The sequence below is a fragment of the Neomonachus schauinslandi genome, chromosome 15, assembly GCF_002201575.2.
Source record: "Neomonachus schauinslandi chromosome 15, ASM220157v2, whole genome shotgun sequence".
NCBI classification, from domain to species: domain Eukaryota; kingdom Metazoa; phylum Chordata; class Mammalia; order Carnivora; family Phocidae; genus Neomonachus; species Neomonachus schauinslandi.
Window position 1 is genome coordinate 44,159,893 of NC_058417.1, and position 18,746 is coordinate 44,178,638.

Below are 18,746 nucleotides of genomic sequence, written 5' to 3' on the forward strand. Positions count from 1 at the left end.
CTTTTCAGAAAGACATAAAGATGATGAAATGAAGTATTAGAAGAAGCAAAAAAACTGTAAAAAGTGGCAGCTTGAAAAAATAAGCTTAGTCAAACACAGTTTCTACCCGGGAAAAACATGTTTAATTAATTTTAGATTCTTATTCCTCTCTCCTCCTTCTCCTGCTTGTTTCCTCAGCTTTTCTTTAGTTGAGTACTTTCTGTGCATCTTTGACATACTGGAATACACCAGTTTCAGAAAACATCATCTTAGTTTTATTTTACCATACTCTGGAAAGTTTCTCTTTTCTGACTCTTTGCCTTATAAGAAAATACCCCAAACTAAATGGTGGTAGCTTACTTAAAATAGAAAAATTTTCTGTTGCTCTCTTCGTAAATAAGAACTAAATACTTCAGGGCGCCTGGGTGGCTCAGATGGTTAAGCGTCTGCCTTCGGCTCAGGTCATGATCCCAGGGTCCTGGGATCGAGTCCCACATCGGGCTCCCTGCTCCTTGGGAGCCTGCTTCTCCCTCTGCCTCTCTCTCTCTGTCTCTCATGAATAAATAAATAAAATCTTTAAAAAAAAAAAAAAAAAAAAGAACTAAATACTTCAAAAATTATTGGTAATTATATTGAATAAATTTGTTCTGTAATTCTTTTAAAATTCAGTGAATATGTGAAATTATATAATTTGTTTTGTTCCTAATCTTATTAAATGACTTTAAATTGGAAAAGCACTAAAAAAAAAAAAAGATGTTAATATGTATATGTAAACTCTCATTCCAAGAAAACTAGGGTTCAGTAATTTTCTTTTTTTTAAAGATTTGTTTATTTGAGAGAGAGTGTGTGCACGCACACGCACACACATGCATGCACGCACATGCCGAGGGGGAGGGGCAGAGGGAGAGAGAATCCCAAGCCGACTCCTCGCTGTGCATGGCTTGATCTCACTACCCTGAGATCATGATCTGAGCTGAAATCAAGAGTTGGACCCTTAACGAACTGAGCCACCTAGGCCCCAGGTTCCATAATTTTTTTTATCAGTTTCATATTTTCTTAGAAGAAAGTAAAGCTGAGAGCCCTTTAAATTCTTTTTGTAAGGAGAATTCTAGAACAAACAAATACAAAGCACTGCTAATTGCCTTATATAATCTGTAATCCTTTTACCCAAGCAGTTTATTGCCAAAATTGATCTCCTTGATGTAGCCCCAGGATATAAACATTTATAGATATGAAGTATCAGCTTTTGAAGGGAGAGAAAAAACTGTCTTTATAATTTTTAAAGCTTTGCTATTGGGTATAAATATCAAAGAGGTGAGATTGTGATAGAATGAACTTGAAAGGGATAAAAAGTTGGCATCTAGTCATTCAACAAATATTTGAGCACCTGCTATTTTCTCAACAACTTGGTAGACACCAGTAGTAAAAATAGGATGAGGAAAGATAGGGGGGCCAGCCAACCTGAATGGAATGCATAGGCAGAAATAAGGAGCAATGAGAGAATATGTAGGCGTAGCCGTGAAGAGGTCTGAAAGACCGTCCAAAATACGAAATGTTAATTTTCCACTTTGTTTACAGGCATGCATGTAGGGAATACCGGATTCACAAAGAACTGGATCATCCCAGGATAGTTAAGCTGTATGATTACTTTTCACTGGACACTGACTCGTAAGTGCTGTGCTGTTTTAGCTTAGCAGTTGATACTGGTCTCTTGCAGTGTGTTGACTACTCATGGATTAGAGTTTCAATCTGGGTCAAGGAAATAACCTCTGAGGGAACCAAGTGCATTTATTTCTGGGCAGATGATCCTGTGTGAATTCACATTTGGGCCAGCAATACATCTCTTAGCCACAGGATATGTGTAATGGTGTGCTGGTAAATGTTTAACAACCAGCTCGGTGGGGAGGGGATAGGGCTAATTCATAGTATTCAACAGTTTCTGTGATTAATGAATTTCTCAACACGTCTGGTTTCATGCTACTAACTTAAAAAAATATACATCCAGCTTTATTGAGATATAATTTAAATACCATATAGTTCACCCATTTAAAGTACACAATTCAAGGCTTGTAGTATATTTACAGATATGTGCAATCATCGCCATAGTCATTTTTAGAACGTTTTCACTAGCTCAGAAAGAAACCCCATATTTTTTGCTATCACTCCCCTATTCTCCCCCTGCCCTGACCCCAGCCCTAAGCAGCCACTAATTTTTTTTTTTTTTTTTGCTTCTATAGATTTCCTATTCTGGACTTTCATATGAATGACTCATAGTATATGGACTTTTATGACTGGCTTCTTTCATTTAACAAGATGTGTTTTCAAGGTTCATCCTTACTGTAGCATGTTACCAGTACTTCATTCCTTTTTAGGACCAAATATATTCCATTGTATGACTATACCACCTTTTGTTTGTCCATTCATCCTACCAGTGGCTTAGTGATTTAACTGTTGGCTCTTGGTAACTGTCGCAAGTTGGTGCCAGCTACCTCTGACACTCACCAGTGAGTGTGAACTATACAAGAGTCTCTGCCCCAGCTGGAGATTCTGATGAACAGTGATGGATCTTTCAAGGAAGGACCAGCAATGTGATTTTATCATAGCACAAATGAAGGCGTAACCCAGTGCTGCCCATGAAATCGAGCCTCACAGGCATGTAGGAGGTTAGAGGTGGGAGGGATCTCAGTTCAGCCTTCCCACCGTAGAGATGGAAATTTGTGGACCAGGGAAGTTAAAGGACTTGCTTGAGATCTTTAGTACTCTTAGGCATTGTTGTATTTCATTACCTGGTATAGATGAGCTCTATCACCTTTGGGTTTATCCAGGGGTTTAGAAATATTTCAGCATTTGGAAACGTTTTCTCTGTAGGAGTCTGAGCTGAGGAGAACATACTGTAGGGTCTGGCCAGCAGGTGTTTCTCTTCGCCTTGCAGGGTGATTCTAGGCGTTTTGGCCTATTCCAGACAGCAGCTGTCTCAGAGATTGCTCTGCCGAGAACTTTCCCACATTTAGAAATGTTTCGAAAAGGGGGAGACCTTAACTCCCTTTGGAAATGTGAACAATCCCTTCTTCCACCTGCTCAGGGATGTACCCTTTCCAGAAGGGTGGTCCTCAAACCTGGCATAGTCAGTGTGTGGTTAGCATGGATGGGGTTCAGATGAATATCTAGGTACAGAACAGGTCTTCACAGGGTGGTCTTACCTTTTTGCTTTGAGTAAATTCCTTGAATACTAAGTAGACTGCCCCCCCCCCGCCACCACCACCCCTCAAAATGTAAGTACAAAAAAAATCTCAAAAATAAATATGACTTGGGTTATTTGCAGTTTTGAATTGTGTATACACTTTTAACTAATCTGAGGAATTGACTTGGTTGTGTGCTATTCTTGAATTTATTTTGTTCCTCCTGTTGTATGTATGGTGAATTTTCACCATCATTTTAGAAAATCTTCTGAGAGTTGTTTGGGTATTAAAGTGAGATTTTATTTTAAGCTTGCACTTGGGCCAAAGAATACATCGACTAAGCACGAGAGTCTGTTTCTCAGATCAGAGAATCTATAAGTTTTTGATATTTATCCTCAAATAGGGTGCTAGCATGCCCTTGTATGTTTCGTAAGAAACATAAGCTGTTCAGGTCAGGCATCCCACAGAGCTATGTATGTGCACCTTTCATTGCGGTGCTTTTTGAAGGCCTCAAACTGCCCAGGGGCCATAGTGCTAGTCCTGAGCCTGTTTGCTCTCAGGTCTGCTCCTCACCCTTCTCCTGCTCTGCATCTTAGGTGAGTTGACCCTTGTCATCTGTTTGACCAGGCTCCTGTGTCAGTTGTTGTTCAGCTGGGGTCAGCCACTGCGGAGACAGAGATAGTGGGAGGTAGACACACACACACACACACACACCCGCCCCCACTGTGATTCCAGTCTCTCTCGGTGACCCTCCATTCTGGTTGCACCATCTCCGTCATCTGGCCCTCTGGCCCTAGGGTGCTAATGGCTTCCTGTCTAGATGATCTCTGGGGTGCCTCACTGGCCAGTTTACCCTCTCAGCTCTTCCATCATTCATGTGATCAGTGCCCTGAATTAAAACCTCTCTGTTTTATTTATTTTTATTTTTATTTTTTTTAAGATTTTATTTATTTATTTGACAGAGAGAGACACAGTGAGAGAGGGAATACAAGCAGGGGGAGTGGGAGAGGGAGAAGCAGGCTTCCTGCCAAGCAGAGAGCCCGATGTGGGGTCGATCCCAGGACCCTGGGATCATGACCTGAGCCGAAGGCAGACGCTTAACGACTGAGCCACCCAGGCGCCCCAAAACCTCTCTGTTTTAAATACTCAGGTGATTTTTATTTCCTGACTAGACCCTGAGTGATAACACGCACATTGTCACAGCTTAGGATAGTTTAAAAGGTCTTCATCTCTCAGGAATACTCAAACAATTCAGGAAGCCTTACTTTGGTTTACAACTGCCTTGGAAGCTAGACGCATGACCCTTAATGCTACAAATGGTATGTAGTTTTAAATTTGGGTCGTATATGTATTGATAAAAGTGGAGGAAAAAACTCATACTATGTAATAACACATTTGTTAGAACCACAGATACTGTGCTTTTATTTTTTTAAAGATTTTATTCATTTATTTGACAGGGAGAGAGAGAGTACACAAGCAGGGGGAGCAGCAAGCAGAGGGAAGGGGGGAAGCAGGCTCCCCACTGAGCAGAGAGCCCAACTCGGGGGTCGATCCTAGGACCCTGGGGTCATGACCTGAGCCGAAGGCAGATGCTTAACCGACTGAGCCACCCAGGCATCCCAATACTGTGCTTTTAGAACTTCTTTTACACCTTGTATTTAGCAAGGAGAGATTATAGTACAGTATTGTGCCAAATTGCCATGAGATATGACATGAAACCAATTCTTGGGACCTGAGCAAACCCTAGATTCTTTCTTACTGTCAGCACTCGGGGTAATATGAAATGTTTGCATTGAGAATTGTGTACTTGACCACAATATGCTTGTTTAGAACTGGAGCACGGCATGTGTGGGAGACCCTTCTGAAAAGATCCCTAGCTTAGGTACATTACAGTTCTTGTCCGTTTTCGTATAGTCTGGAATGTCATGGGTACACTGTAGCACAACAGATTCTGGTGTGGAGGGTGTGAAGGCTCTTCACCAGGGGAGAATGCAGTTTCCTTCCCGTCAGCCACTCAGGTAGCTACTACTGAATAAAGAATAGAACACTACTTTAAGGAATGAAGAAGAACAGAGCAAGAAGCTAATTACCTGAAGTTTTCACTGGGGCTGGTTTAAGAAGTCTTAATCTGCTTGCTCTTTCCCACAGTCAGATGTCGTTTTATTTGTCTTTAGGTTTTGTACAGTATTAGAATACTGTGAGGGAAATGATCTGGACTTCTACCTGAAACAGCACAAATTAATGTCGGAGAAAGAGGCCCGATCCATTATCATGCAGATTGTGAATGCTTTAAAGTACTTAAATGAAATAAAACCTCCCATCATACACTATGACCTCAAACCAGGTATGTCTGACTTTTAGGTGACTGTATTGATGGCTTTTCTCTGATCTTTGAAGTGACTTGTAATTTTACAAAGTTAGAGAATGTGAGGGAGCCTGAAAGCCTGGTAGTGTCTGGCTCTGCCCGGGCAGGTGTGGGAACAGAGTCCTGGCCCCACAGTGCTGGGCTTGAGAAGGGGCGTCGGATTAAATACTCAGAAGAAACAATGCCCTTGTCTTTAGAGCCAGGGCAGTTCATGATGTCAGCCGATTTAGAAAGAACTGCTCTGGCAAGCTCAGCTTTGTTTTTTTCCCATTACTCACACTGCGTAGCCGTTCCTCTCCTCCAGGTCTCCTTGATAAGTGCCCCCAGATGAACAAGTTATTTTGTAGGTACACCTCCTGTTTCATTAAATCCCAATAGTTTTTCATCTTTTTGTATGGTTACTATGTAAACTTCAGTAGACCTTAGCGAACAGTAGAGGGCGGTTAAACTTCTTACCTCTGTTTTTATTGTCGTCATTGTGGGCTGGTTTTCCAGAAGTCTGTGTATGTTCTCTGTAGATAGCTGGCACCAGCTTGGCTGGGGTGTTCGGAAGATGGTTCCCACTTACCGCCTGGTGGGCGCCGTTGTTAACTCTGCTTTCCTCTCCTGGTAGCTGCATGTTAAATCTCACTATTTATACTATTCTTTAATGTTCTAATACAGTTCAAATGACTAAAAAATTCATTACAACAAAGTGATTTTTAAAACGATGGCCATTGTGTGATTGGGTTTTCCATCGCTGAATCCAGTACATCTTCCTGGTGTAGGAGCTGTAGGTGGCACTGTGGTACTAGCTTTGATTCCCTTGTATATTTTTGTGTTTTTTGTGTTTTGTGTTTTTTGTTTTTTGTTGGTTTTTTTTTTTGTCCTGAAACGACTGTTCTAAACAGGGTGGTTTGGAGAGTGTTACTGAAAGTTCAGATGAAACTTTCCCACCATTTTTAACCAACTGTCCAAGTGATATTTTACTTTGGCGAGTTACTATTTTTTTCCCACTGCTCATAGTGGTGGTTTTGGCACATCTAGCAGGTGATTCTTGGAAAATGCAAGTTTGCAGCCAGACACTGAGGACTCTCCTCCAGCATCCAGAGTCCAGATCATTTTATTCCAGGAATTTAGATGTTTGCTATTATGTATAAGAGTTTGAGTTCAGTTGTCCCCTTCTTGTCTGTTATTACCTTGAACTTTTCTCTTAATTAGTAAGTCTCTTTTTATTCATGAAGGTTTTCATCTTTTTAGGTAATATTCTTTTAGTAAATGGTACAGCATGTGGAGAGATAAAAATCACAGATTTTGGTCTTTCCAAGATCATGGATGATGATAGCTACAATTCAGTGGATGGCATGGAGCTAACATCACAAGGTGCTGGTACTTACTGGTAGGTATTTGGGAGATCTGCTAGGTTGGCTGGTGGAGATAAGGCTATGCTATACTGAAATATTGATAATTGATAATTAATATCTACATCCTGTCTTAGGCAAAAATGCTGTAAACCAAAGTAGACTTTCCTCCCCAAATATTACTGTCTTTCTGGCAGTTCGACTCTGTATTTAATTAATTTTTCTTTCCTTTTTTAGAAACCATTGAGAGAGGTTATATGTGGCAAGGCGTTGGAGTTGTGTGTTTCTTCCTAGGGCTTGCCTTACGGAGTAGGAAGAGAATGAGATTGCTCATGTGTATTTAAAGAATGGCCCTAAATTATTTTCAATACAAATGCAGCTCTCTCTCTCTCTTTTCCCAAAAGAGGGGGAGAGAGGGAGAGAAAGAGAGAGAATCTTAAGCGGCTCTATACCCTGCGCGGAGCCTGATGCGCGGGGCTCAGTCCCACAACCCTGAGATCACGACCTGAGCTGAAATCAAGAGTTGGACGCTTAACCGACTGAGCCATCCAGGTGCCCCATTGCAGGTCTCTTCCTATGCATCAATGGGATGAGGGATTAATCTCTAGAGTTGCCTGAGGATGATGGACTGTCGAGAACTAAGGAGTTGTGAAAGATCAATATGTAAAGTAACCACAGCATCCCTTGAAATCTAAACAGGAAAAAAGTACAGTTTGCCAGGAAAATTATCCATCTCCTCAGCCATGCTCTAAACGGTTTTGGGCCACCTATCTTCCATCTGTTGTCACTCATCTCCCTGCAACCACCCTACCCCAGCTAGCTCTATGACCTCTCCTACTTCTGCCTAGTATTCCTTTCGACAGTGAGAACCGTAAAAGATACCTGCAGCCCAAGCATTTAACTTGGTGATTGTAAAGGCGTGTTAACAGAGCTTCCGGCATGTTAACAGAGCTTCCCTTTCACTTCTGAGGTGGTAATACAAAGCTACATATTGGACATGTGATTCCAACATGGAGAAAGACTCCAGCAGCACTCAGGGAGGGGTCATACATGCTGTTAAATCCCAGGGTCTGTTGGTCAGTCTCTTATCTTTGAGACTGGAGGGCCCTGGGCTTTAGCAGAATAGTGACTGCCTGGGAATGAGGGTGTGGGTTGGAAGCAGACAGAGAAGGGGGAGTTCGTTCACAACCCACAAGATGAGCTCTTTGCTCATTGGTCTGATCATATGTAAGTTATGTATGTTAGAGAAACCGTCACATCCTGAGAAAAACACCATGTGCACAAAATTTCTACTTCTCATTGCTCCTTATTTTTTGTGGCGATGGTACCTATAGTGAAAATCAGTCCCTAAATTAAAACTTTGAGATTCTAGGTTTAAAATAGAAGCTACATTTACAGTGTTTATTTACTATGGTGGTTATTGTGGGTTAGTGTTCCTGTCTCTAAATGATACAAAAATCTCTGTTGTTGGAAATTCTGGAAACAGATCTATACCTCTGCTATATAAATTCACTAGAACTTAGATTTTAGCTTTTTTTTTTTTATAGTTCTTTTTAAAAAGTGAAGCTAAATAACGTTTAAATTAGTTTTCTCATTGCCACCTATTGCTATATTTGCTAAGCTATTAAAAATTTAGTGTTTGAAGGCGCCTGGGTGGCTCAGTTGGTTAAGCGACTGCCTTCGGCTCAGGTCATGATCCTGGAGTATCGGGATCGAGTCCCGCATCGGGCTCCCTGCTCGGCAGGGAGTCTGCTTCTCCCTCTGACCCTCCTCCCTCTCATGCTCTCTGTCTCTCATTCTCTCTGTCTCAAATAAATAAATAAAATCTTTAAAAAAAAAAAAAAATTTAGTGTTTGAAATTTAAACAAAAATTATGTTTGGGATTTGCTTCAAAGTAATGTTTGGTGGGGGAGGGGCACATGAACAAAGATTGGCCCCATGTTGATACTTACTGAAACTGGGTGATGGTTACTTGGGTGTTAGTTTTACTGTCTACTTCAGATTATATTTGAATATTGGTTTCATAATAAAAGGTGTGGTAGAGAGGGAGGCTACTGAGAAAATTTAATTCCATGGGTTCCTATGAAGGTTTATAGAGTCTCCGTGTTGTTAGAAGCATTATCATAATTACCCTCCTCATATGTCATCCTCTTGTGATGTCTGCAGAGATATAAACAGGATGGGAAGACAACAAAGTCTAGGTGACTGCAGTATTTTGGTTGTTGCAGTATTTGGTAGAATTCTTCTACATTGAATACTACTTTTAAGATTTTATTTTTAAGTAATCTCTACACCCAACATGGGAATCGAATGCACGCCCCTGAGATCAAGAGTCACGTGCTCTGTGACGCCTGGGTGGCTCAGTTGATTAAGCAGCCTACTCTTGATCTCAGCTCAGGTCTTGATCTCAGGGTTGTGAGTTCAAGCCCCACATCAGGCTCCACACTTAAAAAAAAAAAAAAAAAGTCACATGCTCCACCGACTGAGCCAGTCAGGCACCCTGAATACTGCTAAATAAATGACCTGTAGGCTAGGCCTTGAGAATCTTCCCTATGACGATTTTATCATGATGGAATATGCAACTTGTTTTTTAAACACAATTTATTGCAATGTCTTAGAACTGTCTTTTCTCTCCTGAAGTCCTCGATAGGGAATTAGAGCGCTTATTATTTTCAGTATTATTTGGATGAAGAACTAGTTTATTTCTCCATTTACACATGGGAAAACTGAGACCTAGAAAGTGATTTTCCAGATTGGTACTATCCAGTGGCAGTGTCTTTTTTTTTTTTTTTTAATCAATTTCTTTTGTACTCTGAATATTTGGGTAAATTATTACTCAGCATTTGGATAAGTTCAACAATTTCTGTCCTTCCCTAACACCTCCACAAAAGAGTTGTAAATATTAAATGATCATTTTGGAATCAAGTTTCTATTTTTATTTATCCAACATCATATTTAAATTATGTATGTTGAAGAATCAAGAACTATGAAAAGTCGGGTTCAGAGAGGTTTTAGTGGCATTTGGGAGAGCTGTTCTTTTTATTCTTTTTCCTTTATTTTTATTTCTTTGCTTTTTTTTTCCCTCTTCATAAGTTCAGTGTGTGTTTTGGCTAACAGTTTTCATTGTGAAACAATAATGTAGGTCAGTGGTCTTAATCATCCCAAAATGTCTGTTAAAAATAATAAATAAGAAACAACATGAGACTAAACTTCTTTAAAAAAAGAAAAAAGCCCATCATCAAATATTTTCTTCCTCTCAATTCTTGTGGCCCCCTTCAAGTTGTAAGTTTAGATTTTTATACCAGAAGCACAGCAGGGTCTAAAATAATTTTTTCACAGAATTGATTTTACCAGCATGAAATCTGTAGAAATCAATCTGTTTTCTTCAGAATGCTGCCTTCCAGCTGCGCCATGGCTAAGACCCCAGGCAATGAGTGGAAGCATATTTGTTGGGTTTCCTAAATGCAAAGAGGCCCTTACCTTCCACACTATACAATTTGGTGTGGTTGGCTGCCCAGCTAGTCTTTTTCAGAGGCCAGGGGTGGGTGGGGAGGGAAGGAATTCAGATGAGGATTGAGTTGTGCTAACTACTAGTTTGTTTGGCTTTTTCTCCCCTACTTGTTAGACTTCCAGTAAGCCCCTGATCGTCCTTCGAGTGGGAAATGTAAAATACCTTTGATAATTTGGACTGTAATATCACCATTTATTATAGGTTTTAGGTACTCCCAGTCTAGAGTTTGCAAAGAGGCTACTTTAAGAAGGCAGACAGTCGGTCCTCTCAGAGATTTATACGGGGTCCTGAATTCATTCGGACTTTGAAGATAGTTATTTTAGAGAGTCATCTTTTTTAGCCAACATGAAAGCAAACCCACACCACTTCGAATTCTATCTGGATGTTTGTTGCTGCAGCTCATAAAAGTTGGAATGCGCTTCTTTTGTGTTGTCCCTCCTTTTTGGAACTTGTTGAATGACACTTATATTAGGGCACAACCCTGGGAAAGGATGCTGGGGTGGGTGAAGCAGGGACTAGGGGGAATATTTGCCCCTCTCAGTGAATTGAGAAGTGTATTTTAAGGCTTTTAGGACATGACTGCCTCCTTAAGTTAGAGTATCTTCTCGCTGACTTTACCCAGCTAGGCCCAGTTGCTTTTTTGGCAAAATTTCAGTTAAAATTCAGGTAGTTTTTATTTCCCATAAGGTCTCCTACTTTGCCTTTTTGTACATGTCCTAGATTTATACAGTCATTTTTCTAAGAATTTTTATTTTCCTTTTGTCCCAGGTATTTACCACCAGAGTGTTTTGTGGTTGGGAAAGAGCCACCAAAGATCTCAAATAAAGTTGACGTCTGGTCAGTGGGTGTGATCTTCTACCAGTGTCTTTATGGAAGGAAGGTAAGGAAGAAGGTCAGATGTGGTGGCTTGACGTCTGTCTTGGGCTGCATGTACACACTGGCATGGTGTCGATTATTCTCTTGGAATTAATCATTTGGTTATACAGAATGGAATCCTGAAAGTTGTGGTTTGAAGAAAATACAGACAGTAATAAAAGCTTTATGCATAAGCAGAACTTTTCAACCCTAGAGTACTTAATGAATTCCACTGGGCTATTGAAAACATGCGTTTTTGCTGTTTTCAATTAGATCCAGGGTATGTTTTGTTTCTGATAATATATACAAGGAATTATATGAAAAAGTTTATTTAAAGTATACAGTCATTCCAGGAGCCATTCTTTAAGGTCCCAAGAACTGAAACTTGAAATATCTACAGGGCTCTTTATTCCCAGCCATCCCATTAGTTAAAGCTATTATTAATAAAAGCATGCTTTCTATTTTCTGTACTAGGGAGGTGTAGTGTTAGAAAGTATTCACTGTCTGTTACCTCTGGATCAAGGTGATAGATCATTTGGACACATAATAACCTAGGTAGTAAACTATACCTAATGAATTTTCACGTTTGTGTTTTCCTTATGAGCCTACTACCTTATAAATAAACATACATACTAGGATCCGGTGTGTGTATACTCAAATTCTTGCTGTCAGTGTGTTATAAATAACTGAAGTTTGTTGGTGGTCCTGACAGTGTAGGTTGTGGGTATAAGCCATTTGGGAGTTCTGCAACTCCCTCGGACTCTTAATATTTTTTTTTTTTTTTTTTTTTTTTTTAAAGATTTTTTTTATTTATTTGACAGAGAGAGATACAGCGAGAGAGGGAACACAAGCAGCGGGAGAGGGAGAGGGAGAAGCAGGCTTCCCGCGGAGCAGGGAGCCCAATGTGGGGCTCGATCCCAGGACCCTGGGATCAGGACCTGAGCTGAAGGCAGACGCTTAACGACTGAGCCACCCAGGCGCCCCGGACTCTTAATATTTTTATTACAGTCCCCAAACCAAGCTCTTCGTTCAGATTTCATCTTCCTCTTTAACTTCTCCTTGGTCTTTGTTTCTTTATCTTACCTCTCTAATATGGGGAAATGATTCAGAACCAGCCATAGGGGCTAATTATTATTATTTTTAAGTAATCCCTACACTCAGTATGGGGCTCGAACGCACAACCCTGAGATCTAGTTGCGTGCTCTACTGACTGAGCCAGGGAGGCGCCCCCGGAGGAGTTAATTATTACTTATTCTCTGATAATGTGGAAGTGCTGCTGATAATGTTGGTAGGGGTTATGTACAAGCACTGAAGAGATGACACGAGGCTTGAACTTGTATTTTAAGACTTTATTAGAAAATTGGGGTTCCTGGGTGGCGCAGTCGGTTAAGCATCTGATTCTTGATTTTGGCTCAGGTCATGATCTCAGGGTCGTGAGATGGATCCCCCCATCAGGCTCTTCGCTCAGCGAGGAAGCTGCTGAAGATTCCCCACCCCCCACCCTCACACGCTCATAAAATCTTTGGGGGGCCAAAAGAAAAGAAAACGGCACATTGGGGTACAGATGAAGCTGTTAAATAGCCCCAGCCCCCCCCCTTTGTACTTACTCCTTCTCTTTTACTTCCTTTTCCATCTCTCTTTACCTGTGTCTTGGGTCTGCCAGTGGCATGCATATGTATTACTTAAGCCTACAGGTATCACTCAGGGGAGAAGAGGTTGCTGGTTCCTTCTGGAATGTTCTTTTTCTTGGCTGTAAGCAAAGCTGAACAGAGGTGTCGTGATATCACAGATGCTGCTTCCCGTCCCAGTTCTGCCTTAACCTTGATGTTGTCCTGTGAGCATGTTATTAAGTTCTGAGCCTTTCTACCCCTCACCTATAAAGAGAGAGAGTTAGAGGAGACCATCTCCAAAGTTCTTTTTTTTTTTTTAAGATTTTATTTACTCATTTGAGAGAGAATGAGAGCACGAGAGGGAAGAGGGTCAGAGGGAGAAGCAGACTGCCTGCGGAGCAGGGAGCGTGATGTGGGACTCGATCCCGGGACTCCAGGATCATGACCTGAGCCGAAGGCAGTCACTTAACCAACTGAGCCACCCAGGCGCCCCTCCAAAGTTCTTTCTAGCAGTTCTCACTGAGGCATGTTTTCTTTCCCTTCCTTAAGGTTTTGAATTGTGTTCTCTTTAATTTTAACCAGAGGCCCACCTTTGTTTTGTTTTTGTATGATAGCCTTTTGGCCACAACCAGTCCCAGCAAGACATTCTACAAGAAAATACTATTCTTAAAGCTACTGAAGTGCAGTTCCCGCCAAAGCCAGTAGTAACACCAGAAGCAAAGGTAAGTTGTGACCCACTGGCCAGCAGGAAATGACTGTATTATTTCTCTGGGTAATAGTGGATGGATTATCAGTATAAAAGTCAGGAGTCATTCAAAACCTCCTCATTCTGAATCCTGTTCTCCCCTCTCCTCCTCCAATAACTGCTTCGGGTGCCTGGTGAGAACTAGGCCCTGTCTAGGTGGCAGAGAGGGAATAATGGCGAGTGTGTAGCAATGAACTACAGATGGGGTCCCTGCCTGTTAGGAGTTTCTGTTCCAGCAGGTGAGAACTCCTTTTATGATGGCCTGGTCAGGGACGGCCTCAGTGGTGAAGTGACCAATGAGCAATCTTGAGTGATGTGAAGGTGGGAGCCATGTGTAGATTTGGAAGAAGAATAGTCCAAGCAGAGAAGTGCGTGCAGCTGAGATGTAAGTGCAAGCTTAGCAGATCCACAGAGCAGAGAGCGGAGGGGAGGGTGGTCAGTGGGAGAGGCAGCAGGACAGATGGGAAACACTCGAAGGTTTTACTCAGGGCAGCTGTGTGATCTGATCCCTGTTTCAAAAGCCTGCCCTGGCGGCTGTGTGGAGAGAAAAATCAAGGTGGAATTATTTGACCAGTAACTATGCTGTCCAACTCGAGGTAACCCATTTAACTCCCATGTCATATCTCACTGAGAAAGGTTCGTTTTTAAAGGCCAAGGATTATTAAGTTTATTTTTGTGAGTTTGTTTTTATCTTCCAAATACTTCAATCAGGCAGCTACCTATAGATGTGTTTGATTTTGGAAAACCAGGATTGTTGCTGTACTTTTGGTTTTTATTAATTAAACATGGAAAAAGAAAATCATTACATCTTGTTTTAGGTGTTTTGTGGGGTTTTTTTTAAGAGACTTTGTTAGACTATATTTTTATTTTTTTAAAGATTGGTTTTTCTTTTTTTTTTTTTAAGATTTTATTTATTTATTTGACAGAGACACAGCGAGAGTGGGAACACAAGTGAGGGAGAGGGAGAAGCAGGTTTCCCTCCAAGCAGGGAGCCCGATGTGAGACTCGATCCCAGGACCCCAGGATCATGACCTGAGCTGAAGGCAGACGCTTATCGACTGAGCCACCCAGGCGCCCCTGGGCTATATTTTTTAGAGCAGTTTTAGACTCACAGCAACATTGAGCAGAAAGTAGAGAGTTTCCATGTATTCCCCATTCCTGCACATGCACAGCCTCCTGCACCAGAGTGGGACATTTGTTATAATCGATGGACCTACATTGCGACATTATCATCACCCAAATGTAAAGTATGGCCTGAGGGTGATAATGACATTTTAGATTTTTAAAAATCAATTTATTTATTTAAATAATTACATTACAAGACTCTGATTAAATAGGTCTGGTTAAAAAATAGGAAAAGATAGATCATCTGTTTAAGGGCCTTTGTGATAAGAATTGTAGAAACTGAGCCTGTGTAGCCCTTCATACCTAGCACAAAGGAAACTTCCATGGTGGTAGTACATTAGGATTCTGAATGAAACCCAACTCAACAGTATGATTCTATGTCTGCAGTACTCTTGGGGAGACAAGTCCTGTTCAGGTTTTCCTTTACTACTTAGGTGTGTGCCTGATCATTGCAAGGAAGAGTGAGATACACGGGAAGCATTTACCTATCTGTGACACACTGTAGTGTTAGTAAGTGTGGGTCTCCTCACCCTGCCTGTGGTGGTGGCCTGTCATCGCAGTTTTCACTTCCTCAGGAAGTAGAAAGTTCACGTGAGGCCATGGTTTGTACACGCAGGACTGTGAAGATAGACGTGCCCGGGTAAACCGGCCAAGGCAGAGAGAGAGAGTGGTTTTTGTGTTGGTCTTTGTGCTCTGGGGGCAGAGGTATTTAGAGGTCGGGTCATGCCCCATTCCCCCTCAGGAATGGCTTGGCCGCCTCCTTCGGGGAAATAGTCCGTGGCCAGAGAGAGGTGCGACTGCCCACGCGTCTCCTTGCCTGGTCCTGTCTGGGTGTGCCCGGGGATTTCTGGGAAGGGCCCTGAGCCCCTTCTCTGTAGAAGACATTTGCTCCGGGGCTGGGCCTTGGCAGCCACTACAGAGCCTCAGGGTTCCCTCTGGGGGCACCAGGATGATCTGCCTCAGGCTTCTTCAAGAACCTTTCCTTTCAGGCGTTTATTCGACGATGCTTAGCCTACCGAAAGGAGGACCGCATCGATGTCCAGCAGCTGGCCTGTGACCCCTACTTGCTGCCTCACATCCGAAAGTCGGTCTCCACGAGTAGCCCTGCTGGAGCTGCTATTGCATCGACCTCGGGGGCGTCCAATAACAGTTCTTCGAATTGAGACCCACTCCTAGGCCGCGAACTGTTCAGCACACACAAAGTGGACAAATGGCATTCAGCAGCGGGTTTGGGACATAGCGAATCCGAATGGATCTCATGAAACCTGTACCAGGTGCTTTTATTTTCTTGCTTTTTTCCCATCCATAGAGCATGACAGCATCGATTCTCATTGAGGAGAAACCTTGGGCAGCTCTGGCCAGGCCTCGTAGGAAAAGGCCCCGCCCGAGGTTCCGGCGTCAACGGCCACTGCGTGTGGCTGCTCTGAGTGAGGAAAAAATTAAAAAGAAAAACTGGTTCCATGTACTGTGAACTTGAAAACATGCAGACTCAGGGGGGGTCCCTGATGCAGTGCTTCAGATGAAGAATGTGGACTTGAAAATACAGACTGGGCTAGTCCAGTGTCTATATTTAAACTTGTTCTTTTCTTTTAATAAAGTTTAGGTAACATCTCCTGAAAAGCTTGTAGCACAAAGGCTCAGCTGGGGATGGTGTTTGACTTCGGAGGAAAAAAGTTGCTATTGCCCGTTAAAGGCACTAGAGTTAGTGTTTTATCCCTAAATAATTTCAATTTTTAAAAACATGCAGCTTCCCTCCCCCCCTTTTTTATTTTCGAAAGAATACATTTGGTCATAAAGTGAAACCCGTATTAGCAAGTACGTGGCAATGTTCATTCCAGTCAGATGCAGCTTTCTCCTCCGTCCGGTCTCCTGTTTGCAATCGCTTCCCTCATCTCAGCAGGGAAGGTGTCAAGTGGGAGGACTGAGGTGTGTGGGGCTTTGCCGTCGGACAAAGAACGAGGTTAGAAGCCCGCAGCTTGGAGTCTCTAGGTTTTCAACTCTTTCTTCACAATTTGAACACTTGACGGTTGTCCCTTTTAATTTATTTGAAGTGCTATTTTTTTAAATAAAGGTTCATCTGTCCATGCAGTCCTCTTGGATTCTCTGAATGTAGTAACTATCAAAAACTGTTCCAGAGGTAGGCAGAAAATAGGCCGGGGAGCCAAACGCTCTAGGGATCGGAAGGTCCTCCCCGTGGTCTCTGTGTGCTTGCTAAATGGTGTATCTTTCTTGTTAACCGCAATATTAAAACTTGATCAGCTCATAAGCTTTCCTCTGTTAGATCTTTTGGCAGGAAACAACTTCCAGCCCTCTACATTTCGTGGGTGTGTGCTGGTGTGTGTGTCTGTGTGTGCATGTGCACACACACTTTGTCTCACTTCAATAGATGGATCAAGTGGAGTTAAAAAAAAAATCCCAGGGAGATAGGTATTTCGAATATGAACATTCTTTTGGAACTCTTTTTTCCCCCCTTACATTTGGTTGTTTCTGAGATGTGTGATCAACTGAAGACGGAGCTGAAATGGGAGATGCGTGGCCCCACCATGCCCTTGAAGCAGCAGAGCACTCGACAGTAGAGAGGGGAGAAGGCCAGAGCCTGAGCATGTGGTAGCCAGCTTGGAATGTTACTGACATATGTGGCAAGAGGGCTGAGCCAGAAATATTTAAAGATGCAGCATCCAGGCATGTGAGTCCCCTGGGCAGGGGGAGGGAAGTCAGGAAGGCTAGAGAGCTCTCACAGAACTCAGAGTCTTTCTTTCACGCGTGAAACATATCACTGGGGACACTTTTGCTGGCACCTGTGTTGGTTTTGTGCCCCCGCCCTGCCCTACTCCCCTCGGTACCAGGTGCTCTTAGGGGAAGATGTAGTTGGATCCCAGTTGGAGAGATGATGGTGGGGAGGTACCGTCTTGCGGAACTCTGGATGGAAGGAAGTCAGCCTGGGAGCCGTCGGTGCGCCCAGCTTTCCAAGTTGTTACAGATAAATTTTTTCTTCCAGATTTCCATTTTATCGCAAGTGTTTATACACACGTTAACACGTGACATACGTGTGTATGTATGTGTATGGTACCTTTTTCTAACCATGACTTTCAGGCTAGGAAGCAGAGAGTCCCTATGGGTCTCAAAGGTTGAGCGCCCTGGAAGGATGGTGTGTGGCATGCGTGAAGAGATGGATGAGTCGAGACTGACTCAGAGTATTAAGTTCTATTCCTTGTTTTCTCTTCTCATTCAGTGATCTTGCAAGACCTTTTTTTTTTCCCCAACTTTTCTTTTTTTTAAGATTGAAAGAATGCTGCATCTTTAAGCCTTCCCTCTAACTTCCTGCCTCCTCCCCCTGGGCTTGTAAGTGGAGCCGCAGGACTTTATCTGTTGATCTACCTTCTCTGCCCCCCTGAAGAAGGGATGCCCTCTCTCCTCGCTTCCCTTGGGTCTAGGACCTGGTTGGAGCTGACTGGACTTGCTTTAGTCTGGGCAAGGCCTCCTTCCACTACATGGACTAGCCCCAGAGAACATACAGAATGCTGACTTTTTCTAGATTTTTAAACAGCCAATGAAATCACTAAGTGGGGTTCTTCCATGACATATTTTGTTAATATGGGTTTCACTTTTTCCAAGGATAATCCCTTATTGCCACAATTGATTTACTTTAAACAATGACAAAAAATGTGTATTAATTTGTAATTGAACCCAGCCAGACTGTTTTCAACTTTCCCAACTTGGGGTGGGGGGGGGCGGGGAGGATATTAAAATAAGTTTTAAGAAGTGAATCTCCCAGCCTCTTGATTTTACTGTAGTTCTTCAGCTTCAGATAGGGCTCTGAGCATCTAGGGGGCGGGTAGGTAGGGAAATCCTGCCGCTGACTGAGTCCCAGCGGACACTGCAGGCATGTTGGCAACATGCCGATTCATACAACACCTTTTGTACCTCCGATGTGCTGATAACTAATGCTTGGTGCGAAGACAGCAGTGAGCAGGGTAGGGAAGGCCCAGCCGTCGGCTCACAGTCCAGGGGTGAAGGCTCTGGGCCCCAGGAAGGGA

General features: G+C 42.6%; 1 protein-coding gene across 3 annotated transcripts in view; it reads left to right on the top strand.

The window, feature by feature from the left end:
- The window catches only part of TLK2 (tousled like kinase 2), a 118,968-nt gene extending 100,536 nt beyond the window's left edge, over positions 1 to 18,432 (top strand). For all 3 annotated transcript variants that reach the window (XM_021678489.1, XM_044921889.1, XM_044921888.1), the window contains 6 exons: positions 1,558 to 1,647; positions 5,333 to 5,502; positions 6,763 to 6,901; positions 11,143 to 11,254; positions 13,454 to 13,561; positions 15,699 to 18,432. In XM_021678489.1, coding sequence (XP_021534164.1) covers positions 1,558 to 1,647; positions 5,333 to 5,502; positions 6,763 to 6,901; positions 11,143 to 11,254; positions 13,454 to 13,561; positions 15,699 to 15,872 — 793 coding nt within the window. In that variant the 3' untranslated portion in view covers positions 15,873 to 18,432. The remainder of the gene's footprint in view (positions 1 to 1,557; positions 1,648 to 5,332; positions 5,503 to 6,762; positions 6,902 to 11,142; positions 11,255 to 13,453; positions 13,562 to 15,698) is intronic.
- Positions 18,433 to 18,746: the final 314 nt, after the last annotated feature.